The sequence below is a fragment of the Heterodontus francisci genome, chromosome 5 (genome assembly GCF_036365525.1).
Source record: "Heterodontus francisci isolate sHetFra1 chromosome 5, sHetFra1.hap1, whole genome shotgun sequence".
NCBI classification, from domain to species: Eukaryota; Metazoa; Chordata; class Chondrichthyes; order Heterodontiformes; family Heterodontidae; genus Heterodontus; species Heterodontus francisci.
In genome coordinates, this window is record NC_090375.1 from 113410250 (window position 1) to 113422662 (window position 12413).

Here is a 12413-nt window from a genome sequence, read left to right on the forward strand (position 1 = left end):
TTTTTTTTTAAGCTAAATGTGGTCTTTCTACAGATCTTTGCGGTTGTTCAGTGACTTATCATAATTCCAAAATCTGTCACATGCTATTATAAAAGTCATGTATCGAGATTTCTGCCATGTTTTACTGGACACATGATTAAATCAAAATCTTGATCTTATGCAGTGACATGAAAACTATGTTCTACTAATAAAAGCATTAAGGTTTCAGAGATCAAACAAACACGTAGCTCAAAAGGTATGTCAATTTTTTTATTCATCAAAATTTTGAACAGCAACAGGCTTATATCAAAATATGAATATGGCAAATCTGCCAACAACCTGGTAATGTCCCTAAGCTTAACATTGAAGCCTTCATCTCTCAAAGATGACTGTTGCAACAAATTGTAAACAGAATTCTCTGAAACAGTCCTGAAATACAAGTTAACTAAAAAAAAAAGAGAAAAGCACCAATTTTGTTTCACTGGAAAACGCCAAACCTAAGATACAGTTCTGCTTACTGTACATAGTCAACAACTATTTAAAACACTCTAAAATACAAAATGGAATGTTTGAAGTTTAAAATAACATTTTTAATCTTATCCTACAAAGGGTTCATCTTTTCACATCAAACACGGCCCACAGGGGAGTAACAATTCACTCGCAAAAGGTCGAGGAACAATGCACTTTTCAAAATAAAAACAGATTTGGTCACTTAGCTTTGTGCATAGTTTTAAGGCATCTGTAGCAATTAAGAGTTTTTCTTCAATCTGGCTGTATGTATGTTTGTTACATTTCGAAGAAAACAGAATGGTGAAAGTGGCACTTTGTTCGGATATACTGATTCTTGGTTACCACCATCACTTGCTCCAGAACACAGACAAATATCCTGAGCTGATCTTTATAATGAACTACTGCCACTATCACTGTAAGTGCAGTTCATGCATGAAAACCACATGTTGGCTTCAAACACTAATCTGTTTTTCTAAGTTGTTTCTTCAACTCTCCCAAAAAGGCAAAGGCCAGCAGCACTCTTTTCCCATATTTGCTGAAGTAAAGCTTGGTTGTGGTCGGAGATGAAAGCTGGATTCACAGTGCACTAAAGGAACACCATGGCAGAACAGAGGCTTCCATGGGAACATAAATGGCATCACAAAGATTAAAAACGAGCTGCAGCATTTATTTTATTCTATCTTCTTACCAAATAGCATTTCCCAAATTAGTGGATCCTTTTCCACTATGCTTCAAGGCAAGAACCAGAACCAAAGTATCAAAAATACAGCATTGTAAACAAATCTCTGAGGCAGAAAAGGACTGGCTTCTTTGCATGCATTCAGTCACTCCAAAATGGCAGGAAGAGAACAAAAACTCTTCTTGTACCAACATCAGAAGATTTTCACTAAGTTCATATTTTAGCCTTCTAAAAAAAAAACCACAGAAAACCCCAAGTGCAGAAATTCTAAGTATCAGTCTGTATTACAGTATTCAAACTAACCGTTAATAAATGGCACTTTCTGGGACACTGCCACCCTCCTTTTTCCAATCCCTTCAGTTTGGCCACCACTGCAGTTTATGTGCTCAATGTCTCACAAAAGCCAACTGAGGTATTTGTATATTGCTTTATGTTCAAGCCTAGCGAGGGGCAAAGAAGCAATATGGTGCTTTGAAAAAAGCATGGAATTACAGTAACGTTGGCACGGGTACACATGCAACCGTGACAGTCAGAGCCTGCAAATATATCTCAATCCCCCACCTAAAGAATTATCCCATTTGAGTTCAGCCCAATAGACTGAAAATTCATTGTCCAGCTCCAGCAGATGACTGAGGTGAGTGGGATAAAATAATTCTTGGCTTTCCTGAGGTAATAAGTCAGTCCATTTCCTCACAAACAGAATCAGCATCATCTCCACTCTGGGTCCGTTCTTGTAGTAATCCCTTCCAGCTAGCATTATTCAAACTAAGGTGTCCAAGCATAGTCTGTGACAGTGTGGTGTTGGAGAATCGGGTCCACTCCACAAAGAGAGGTTTCACTACGTAAGTTATGAAACCTGGTGCACAAAATAAGATCTTAATTAACTACGTCAATGTACGAGTTTTTTAATTGTTATAAATAAATGTGCTATATTTAATGATAAACAGCATTAACTCCAACAATAAATGCTTGCGTACAAAGGTGGCAAAATAATAAAAGAACACTAAAACAAAGCCATAGGCAAGGAATGCACCATTGACTTTAATACTTTTGACTCCAGAACTCTTTGGATGACTTTTTTCGAAATAGTTTTCAACTTCAGCTGCAATTCTAACACAAATAAAGCTACTCAAGTTGTCAGGAGTTGTAATGTCGATTCTATGGACTCTGGAACAGTTCCTACAAATTGGAGGGTAGCTAATGTAACCCCATTATTTAAAAAGGGAGGGAGAGAGAAAGCAGGGAATTATAGACCAGTCAGCCTGACGTTGATAGTGGGGAAAATTCTAGAGTCCATTATCAAAGATTTTATAGCACAGCACTTAGAGAACAGTGGTAGAATCGGGCAGTGTCAGCATGGATTTACTAAAGGGAAATCATGCTTGACAATTCTACTGGAATTCTTTGAGGATGTAACTAGTAGAGTTGATGAGGGGGAGCCAGTGGATGTGGTTTATTTGGACTTTCAGAAGGCTTTCGACAAAGTCCCACATAAGAGATTAGCATGTAAAATTAAATCACATGGTATTGGGGGTAGTGTAATGCAGGTAGTGTATTGTGATGGACAGAAAATTGGTTGGCAAACAGGAAACAAAGAGTAGGGATAAATAGGTCTTTTGTCGAATGCCAGACAGTAACTAGTGGGGTAAAAACAAGAAATGCTGGAACCACTCAGCAGGTCTGGCAGCATCTGTGAAAAGAGAAGCAGAGTTAACGTTTCGGGTCAGTGACCCTTCATCTCACCATTCCGATGAAGGGTCACTGACCCGAAACGTTAACTCTGCTTCTCTTTTCACAGATGCTGCCAGACCTGCTGAGTGGTTCCAGCATTTCTTGTTTTTATTTCAGATTTCCAGCATCCGCAGTATTTTGCTTTTATTTTAGTGACTAGTGGGGTACTGCAGGGATCGGTGCTAGGACCCCAGCTATTCACAATATATATTAATGATTTAGATGTGGGAACTAAATGTAATATCTCCAAATTTGCAGATGACACAAAACTGGGTGGGAAGGCGAGTTGTGAGAAGGATGCAGAGAGGCTTCAGTGTGATTTGGACAAGTTGAGTGAGCGGGCTAATGCATGGCAGATGCAGTATAATGTGGATAAATGTGAGGTTATCCACTTTGGTGGCAAAAACAGGAAGGCAGATTATTATCTGAACGGCTGTAAACAGAGAGGGGAATATGCAGCGAGACCTGGGTGTTCTCGTACACCAGTCGCTGAAGGTAAGCATGCAGGTCCAACAGGCGATAAAAAAGGAAAATGGTATGTTGGCCTTCATAGCAAGAGGATTCGAGTACAAGAGCAGGGATGTCTTGCTGCAATTACACACCTGGAATACTGTATGCACTTTTGGTCTCCTTATCTGAGGAAGGATGTTCTTGCTATAGAGGGAGTGCAGCGAAGATTTACCAGACTGATTCCTGGGATAGCGGGACTGACGTATGAGGAGAGATTGAGTTGGTTAGGATTATATGCGCTGGAGTTCAGAAGAGTGAGGGGGGATCTCATAGAAACCTATAAAACTCTAACAGGACTTGACAGGGTAGATGCAGGAAGGATGTTCCCGATGGTGGGGGAGTCCAGAACCAGGGGTCATAGTCTAAGGATACGGGGTAAACCTTTCAAGACTGAGATGAGGAGAAATTTCTTCACCCTGAGAGTGGCGAGACTGTGGAATTCGCTACCACAGAAAGCAGTTGAGGCCAAAACATTGTATGTTTTCAAGAAGGAGTTAGATATAGCTCTTGGGTCTAAAGGGATCAAATGGTATGGGGCGAAAGCAGGAACAGGTTACTGAGTTGGATGATCAGCCATGATCATAATGAATGGCGGAGCAGCCTCGAAGGGCTGAATGGCCTACTCCTGCTCCTATTTTCTATGTTTCAATGATACTATGCAACTGAAGTTAAAACTTAAAATGATCAAATGAAAATAGAAAATTTGAACACTTCTCACCCATCTTTCCTTTTTTCTATTCTCTCTGCTTTTATACTTGCACTTCATTTACACAACTTCCTACTCCACTCTTTTTCCTTTAAATACAAGTTCAAAATTTAAAACACGGTTTGCTTTTCTCAGAGACCCTGAATCAAAACATTTATTTTGGAGATAAGATATGACTAGCTCAATTTTTGGTATGATTTTCTCAAATTCAACAGATTGGTTGAGTTCTTGGCCACTGCAATAATAAGATGATTGTGCCCAAATAAGTGCAGTAGTTAAATGTTACAAGTCAACTGCTTTGGAATTTTTAAAAAACTCAAATCACTCACCTATTTGAATATTGGCTACAGTTTCTGTATGGCGATCACATAGCTGACTTATATCTAGCTTATGCTGCCGTTCAATATCCCCTAAATAGGGAAAAAAAGTTTCAATATAAATTAGCTCATGATGATTGCTGATTGATGTATTAAAAATTTCAAAAGTTATCCTATTTGGCCATGCACTATTCTCCCAAACTGAGTATTCTGCAAATTTTACTACAAGCATTTTTCTTTTAATTTATACCAGTAATACACACTTTTCAAATTATACAAAGTATATAAATCTGCCATGCAATAAACAGAAATATTATCCTATAGTGTTGGAAGTTCATGAAAAAAATAAAATATATTGAGCGACATCATTTTGTTTTAAAACTTTCCTTCATGAAAAACACATACATATATTTTTGTGAAGACACTGCATGTTGGTGGTATTGATAAGGCTGTTTACATATTGAGAATGACAGCAATTTAGAGATCAAGCTAATTTGGCAACTGTCCCAGGGTCCAGCTGCCTCAGGAGGATAGATAGGATCATGTTCAAGGAAGATGGGATCTTACAGGGTTGCACTTTGTGAAGTTCTGGGGGAGGATTGCTATTAAATTGGCCCATTCTTACTTTTTTGGGAGGTGGTCTGAGTCATGCAGGCCCCAGGACAGGGTGCCAGATTACTCAAATGCCAGGCAGAATCTTTTCTGATGAGCCCCTTGTAAATAGCTCATTTTTATATTTTCTAGCTCAGCTCCATTCTCTATGCAGTGTGGGTTCCAAATTCTTTCTTCTTTGGCCTCCTTGTCTCAGGAGACAATGGGTAAACGCCTGCAGGTGGTCAGTGGTTTGTGGAGCAGCGCCTGGAGTGGCTATAAAGGCCAATACTAGAGTGACAGACTCTTTCACAGGCACTGTAGATAAAATTGGTTATCAGGGCTGTTTCACAGTTGGCTCTCCCCTTCCGTTTCTATCTTTTTTCCTGCCAACTGCTAAGTCTCTTCGACTCGCCACACTTTAGCCCCGCCTTTATGGCTGCCCGCCAGCTCTGGCGATCGCTGGCAACTGACTCCCACGACTTGTGATCAATGTCACAGGCATTTGCAGACGTCTTTAAAGCGGAGACATGGATGGCCGGTGGGTCTGATACCAGTGACGAGCTCGATGTACAATGTGTCCTTGGGGATCCTGCCATCTTCCATGCGGCTCACATGGCCAAGCCATCTCAAGCGCCGCTGACTCAGTAGTGTGTATAAGCTGGGGATGTTGGCCGCCTCGAGGACTTCTGTGTTGGAAATACGGTCCTGCCACCTGATGTCAAGGATTCTCCAGAGGCAGCGAAGATGGAATGAATTGAGACGTCGCTTTTGGCAGACATATGTTGTCCAGACCTCGTTGCCGTAGAGCAAGGTACTGATGACACAGGCTTGATACACGCAGACTTTTGTGTTCTGTGTCAGTACGCCATTTTCCCACACTCTCTTGGCCAGTCTGGACATAGCAGTGGTAGCCTTTCCAAATTACCACAATACTATCAGTGGGGCCTGAGGGTAGGATTACTTTCTTTGATTTATTCTCCATTACTCTTATGCAACCCAATATTCCATTAGCTTTTCTCATTGCTGATTGATCCCTCAAGACATCAAACCAATCTACAATGATCCCAAACTCCTTTTCCTGATTTGATTAATAATTTACCATGAATCTTACAAATCTCTAAGTAGATGGCTTTACACTTACTCACTGCACCTCTCAACTATCTACTCAGTTTGCCAAACAATCAAGATACTCTTGAAGCTGTTACCCGATCCTCTTCCATATTAATATCTCCTGCAATTTTGAGATCATTCACCAACTTTGAGATGAAGGTACCAATGGCATTTCCAATACTGATGTTGCCATATTCATAAAAATGTTGAATAGCACTGCTCCCAAAACCAAGCCCTGTAGGTGCAGTGTTGTGGAATTACGGGTTAGGGTGTGCGAAAAAGGTCTAATTATTTTTGCTTTTAATATTGTTTGATAACAAATGCTGTATATTGAGCCATTTTACTTAATGTACCTTGATGGAAGAATTCTTGCGATACTTTTTCACTCCATTGCTTACTCAGTTCCCAAGGCCGGCATGGGTTACTGATATCTGCACATTTCAGTGCTATCTGCAAGAAGAACAGAAATTATTTACTTCCATTAAGTCACCATTTTAAGGATGTTTTTTTCCACAATTCCCATGACTTTATATAATATAAGACTGTGTGCAAGAGTAATTCAGTCCATGAACACTACTCTTTCCAAAGACTAGTAACCATGTACCTTACTTATGCCATTTTCTAAAGGGAAATTCAACAAAAAATACTCCCAATTCCCCAGAAACAATAAAGCAAAACTCAAAATTATTTATTGATCCACAGTTCAGGTCCACTGCCATGGCTCCAATCACACAGCACAGGAGCTGACGTGTACTGGAGAACATTTGATCATCTCAGTGCATACTAAGAATCCTCAAAAGGAGCCCAAAATTCTGATCAATCTTCTACTGTTGAACTTTCCCAATCTGAGGCTGCCTCCCACTCAACACAATCCTAGCCCCTACGGAAATATGGGGGAAAAAAAAGCAGTGCTGACACAAAAAAAGGAGTAAAAGAGAGGAGAGTGTACAGCTGGGTGAAAATAAATACATGTATAGAAGAGGTAGAGAGGACTCACAGGAGAGATCGGAGAGGAAGATGAGATAGAGTAAAGACGGAGGTAAAACCATACAGGGAAATAGAGAGGTCAAGTGTTGAAGGGAGGTGAGTGGGGAAATGTTGAATTTAATTATTATGGTAGTGGGGGGGGGGGGGGGGTGGGGAGAAGGGGTGTTCGATTTATCAGCAGTACATTGGGAGGGGACAGGATGTAGCCCTTTAAAAATTTAAATGACCCAGCTGGGCTGCTCTGTAAACATGGCCCCAGCACACAGACAACTGACGCCATTGCCGGCATCAGACAGCCTGCCCCCTCCACGTGATTGGGGGTTCATTATCTTAGGCTGCCGCGAGGAAAATCATAGCGGCATGGTGGCACTCAGCCCGCATGCGCCAGCTGCCATTTTTTCACCCGCCGTCAGGAGAAGAAAATCCAGCCCTTAGAGTCATACAGTGGGTGGTGGGAAGCAAGGGTGATTTACCTCATCAGCTGCTGAATTTTCGAAAAAAACTGCTAACCTTACAAACAAGTTGATAAAAGTTATATGTACCAAAGAAAATATAATACTTTATGGCTCCAACATTGGTTTATCAATGATTTTATTAAATATATAATAAATTGCATTGTTAAACCTTTCAGAATCATGCAAGTGTAGAGAAGCAGGAACAAAAACATTTTTGTCTGAGTCGGTCTTAGATTGCACACATGAGCCAAGGGAGCCCTTCCACAAATGCCAAGGGATCTGATACATGAACAAGAATTGTTCAGATACAAGTCTTTTAGTCTCAAGCTTAATTTGCATTGGGATTCTGTGGTTTGCATGTACTATAAAATGTATGAGCTTGCCTTCACATTTATGGTCTGGCCTAATTTAAAAATAAAATGTAAACTAATTGAATAACCATCTAAAAAACACAGGACAGTATTTCATTACAATAACTGCAACATTTCCAGGCAGTCCACTGGACAGACATATCAGTTAACATTACAGGGACATGGGAACTAAACTCAAGTCCCAAGTAAATAAAATCCAAGGAATTAAACGTTGTTAAGGGACTGTAAAACTCAATTGTTTAAAAAAATATGTATTTAAAAATGATACATATGGACTTCATTTTTTCTATTCATTCTTGCTATGTGGACATCACTGGCAAGGCCAGCATTAATTGCCTAAACCTAGTTGCTCTTGAGAAGATGATGGTGAGCTGCCTTCTTGAATGACCGAACGTTCCTGTCAAAGCCCCCAAACAAAATATACGATTCTGATTGTGGTGGGAAAAACGCACTGATGATTCAATCCCGTCGCTCCACAGATTGCCTATCATTTAAAACTTTCCAAATTAAAGAATGACCTAGCCAAATTGTACCATCTATTAACCCCCGAATGAGGCCAACCAAACCAGGTGTCTTTAAATCAATAAATTAACTCTTTAATTAGAAGTACTAAATTCTTAAACACTATGAAGATATAAACAACATTTAAAATAGAAAAAATTAGAGTCCTTGCAAATTTACAATCCAATGTTGCTTGAAGTCCTCAAAGGATGTTGCTTTCCTTCTCCAGCGAATTTCAACAGTTAACGACTTGCAAACACTTTCAACAGAATCAATCTGACTTTAGAGTATTTGAGGGATAAAAGATTGTCACAGTCTAACTTCCCTTCCTTCAGTTTAAATTACCAGAGATCTCTGTCTTGGCTTGATGTTTTAGAATTTTGAGAGATAATAATTAAACAGACTAAATTCCTATTCCTTCAGTTTGAATGGTTGAGAGCTCTTTTTCCAAGTGCTGACACCACAGCTGTGTCAGCTGTGTCATCTGTGTCTCTGTCAGTGTGTGTCTGTTAGAACAAACTGTCTTCCACTAACAGCCTGTTCAAAACTGAACTGTAACAAATGTATCGCATGAAACTCACTCCCAGTGGCTATATCTATGGCAACGAGAATGCACCCTTTGAATCGCAGTCTCCAAATGGCTGTTTCTAAGGCAATGAAAATGCACCTTCCTATAACTCCTGAGGCTTGCTGATGCTTAAAAGCAATTCTGATCCCTTGCAAGCCTTAAAGGCAAACCACATATTCTGAAAAAAAAAACTACAGAACCATGACACTGCGGGCATCACTGGCAAGGCTAGCATTTATTGCCTAAACCTAATTGCCCTTGAGAAGATGATGGTGAGCTGCCTTCTTGAACGGCTGCAGTCCATGTAGTGTGGGTACACCCACAATGCTGCTCGGGAGAGTCCCAGGTTTTTGACCCAGCAACGACAAAGGAACAGCAATATATTTCCAGGTCAGAATGGTGTGTGGCTTGGAGCGCAACTGGCATATGGTAGTATTTCCATGCATCTGCTGCCCTTCTCCTTTGAGGAGTTAGAAGTTGCAGGTTTGGGAGGTGCTACTGAAGAAGCCTTGGCAAGTTGCTGCAGTGCACCTTGCATATGGTACACACTGCATCCACTGTGATAGATCGGATGCCAATCAAGCGGGCTGCTTTGGCCTGAATGGTGCTGAGCTTCTTGAGTAGTGTTGGAGCTGCACGCGCCCAACCTGCGTCTTGTAGATAGTGGACAGGCACTGGGGAGACAGGAGCTGAGTTACTCGCCTCAGAATTCCCAGCCTCTGACCTACTCTTGCACCACAGCAGTTATGTGACTGGTCCAGTTCAGTTTCTGGTCAATGGTGACCCCCAGGGTGTTGATAGTGGGGAATTTAGCGATGGTAATGCCATTGAACATTAAGGGAAGATGGTTAGATTCTCTCTTGTAACTAAAATATATCAAAGTCTGCTGCAAAATTAATATAGGTACATTTGTAGAGGTAAGCTACATAGTTTATTGTGGCCACATCATTGTACCTGTTAAATGTGAAGCAAGATCGTTTTTGAATTAAGCCTGCACTTGGGAAAAAATAAGCACTTAAAATATTTAACTCCAGGAAGTAAGGTTACCTGCAGCATGAAATGTCGATGACCGGCATTATCTAAACACAGGTCACTCATGTCCAAGCGAGTTCGGAGTTGTGACAGAAACTCATTCTGGCGGCTTATGTCTGTGGCTAGAATTAGGGAACCCAACTGGCTTTCCATTTGATAGCTTTAAAAAAAAAGTTTAACATACTGTAAACATTTTACAAAAGCCAAAAAAATATATGTAGTGGTGAGATAACATTCCTGGAGGGGTTTTTATACAAACAGCTGGAACTGACAAGATGCAAACATCTTTAATCTTTTCACTTCAGATTTTGATAGCAGAGGTAAATTCTAGTTCTATGGAAATATCCTCCAAACACTACTGCGTGTAAATCTAGAAGGATTGAAATCAGGCTGTGAAAATTTCTCTTTTTGTCTGTGGGCTACATGAGTCAACATCGTGTAATTTGATTAGCCCATTTATGCTGTGCCACACGTGGCATTTCTTATATACCTCCATCGGTATTCTCCAGTTGATTTGACAAGGATCTTCCTATCATCCTACCATTAAGAATAATTTTGGTATTAGGAGACCCAACTACGTAACCAACAACAAAGGCAAAGCATAAGGATAGTAGTTTTTGCCCTTAAATCTAGAGCATCCACTGCACTACTGAAGCACTGAGGTTAAATGCCACAAGCAGCCATACTGTCTAAACCAGTTTACATTTATATCAGCTTGTGATGCCAGAGCTCTGCCCAGTAAGTTTGACAGTAGGTCACTCACTGAGGAAAATAATTTACTAGAATGAAATCTGCCTAGATTCTAATCATCTTTCTCTAGTTTGTTGATATTCTGCACAACAATGTGCATTTATATAGTGCCTTGAACATAGCAAAAAGTCCCAAGGCAATTCACAGGACCATTAACAAAATGTTACACTGAACCACATAAGGCGATATGATAGATGATCAAAAGTTTGGTCAAAGTGATGGGTTTTAAAGAGGAGGGGAGACAGAGGGGCAGAGATATAGAGAGGACATTCCAGAGTTTAGGGCTAGGTAGCTGAAAGCATCACCGCCAATGGTGAAACAAAGAAAACTGGAGATGAGTGAAAGGCCAGAATTGGAGGAGTGCAGAGATCGCGGAGGTTTGTAGGGCTAGAAGAGGCTACAGAGATATGGAGGATAGAGTCCATGAAAGAATTTTAAAACAAGGATGAGAATTTTAAAATCGAAGCATTGCTGGACCGAGAGCTAAGGTACGTCAGTGACCACAGGGATGATGGGTGAATGGGACTTGGTGCGATACAGCCAGCTGAATTTTGGATAAGCCCAAGCTTACAGAGGCTCCAACGTTGGAGTGGGAGGAGAGAATTGAAAGTCCAGCCCAGAGGTAATAAAGACATGGATGAGCATTGCAGCAGAGGCCGAGGCAGATGATGTTATGGAGAAAATATGATGGAGGGTTATTTTTATCAGTCCTGCTGAGCCAGCTTTGAATGCAGAACCGGGAGGAATGGTGTCATATTGGCCAGCCGACGAGTTCCCACCTCCTGCCGATCTTACTGGAAGCAGGATGAAAGATGTCTAGGAGCGACAGGTAGCCAATTTGAATATGTAAGAAACCACTTATGGGTAGATTGGGGATGCCACAGGATTTTCGCAGTGGTGAAAGCCAACCCCCCACCCACTCCTCCGCTGAGGCCAAAGCCAGGCAGGTGCCTAGAGGCGGTTTGCCAGGAGGGCCAGCGAGGCCTGCTATACTTACCTTCCCCCCTCTCCAACCAGAGCTACAGGCATCAACAGGCAAGAGCTGAAGCCGTAGGGGTTTCCCCTCCACAGGGGTTGCCTGTCAGCTGTGGCCACACTTTATTCTAAAAAAAAAAATAGAAATGTCTTCAGAGGGCACCTCAAGCTGGAGGCGCCCTTGCAGGCCCCTCTTACACCTCTGCCAGTGGGGTTGCCACCCTTCCAAGGCTACAGCTCCTCTGATTGGGCTTGCAGCCTCAGGGACCTGCCTGCTGTCCTTAATTAGATGGTAGATGTGCAGGCAGCCAATTAGGAGGCCGCCTCTTGTAAGATTGCACTGGTGAGCACACTACCAGCAAGTGGGCGTTTGGGTCGAAAGTGGACCTGACCAGCGATTACTTTTAAAGTGGGTACAATTTTGCCCATGATCAGCTTAGGATAAGGTAGGATACCAATATTTTGGATGATTTGGTTCAGCCTTAGACAGTAGCCAGGGAGAGCCACGGAGTCTGTGGCTAGGGAATTAAGTTTGTGGCAGGGATCAAAAGCTTTGGTCTTGCCAATGCTTAATTGGAGGAAATTTCTGCTCATCCAATACTGGATGTTGGACATGAGCTCCCTGCACTTGCTGTTAG

At 41.4% G+C, this 12413-nt stretch overlaps 1 protein-coding gene across 5 annotated transcripts in view; it reads right to left on the minus strand.

Moving 5' to 3' along the window:
- Positions 1-235: 235 nt before the first annotated feature.
- The window catches only part of pde7a (phosphodiesterase 7A), a 159116-nt gene continuing 146938 nt past the window's right edge, over positions 236-12413 (minus strand). For 4 of the 5 annotated variants that reach the window (XM_068031914.1, XM_068031915.1, XM_068031916.1 and 1 more), the window contains 4 exons: positions 10066-10210; positions 6490-6586; positions 4445-4525; positions 236-2024 (listed from right to left, as the gene is read on the minus strand). In XM_068031914.1, coding sequence (XP_067888015.1) covers positions 1846-2024; positions 4445-4525; positions 6490-6586; positions 10066-10210 — 502 coding nt within the window. In that variant the 3' untranslated portion in view covers positions 236-1845. The remainder of the gene's footprint in view (positions 2025-4444; positions 4526-6489; positions 6587-10065; positions 10211-12413) is intronic. The other variant, XM_068031917.1, reaches the window with a different exon arrangement.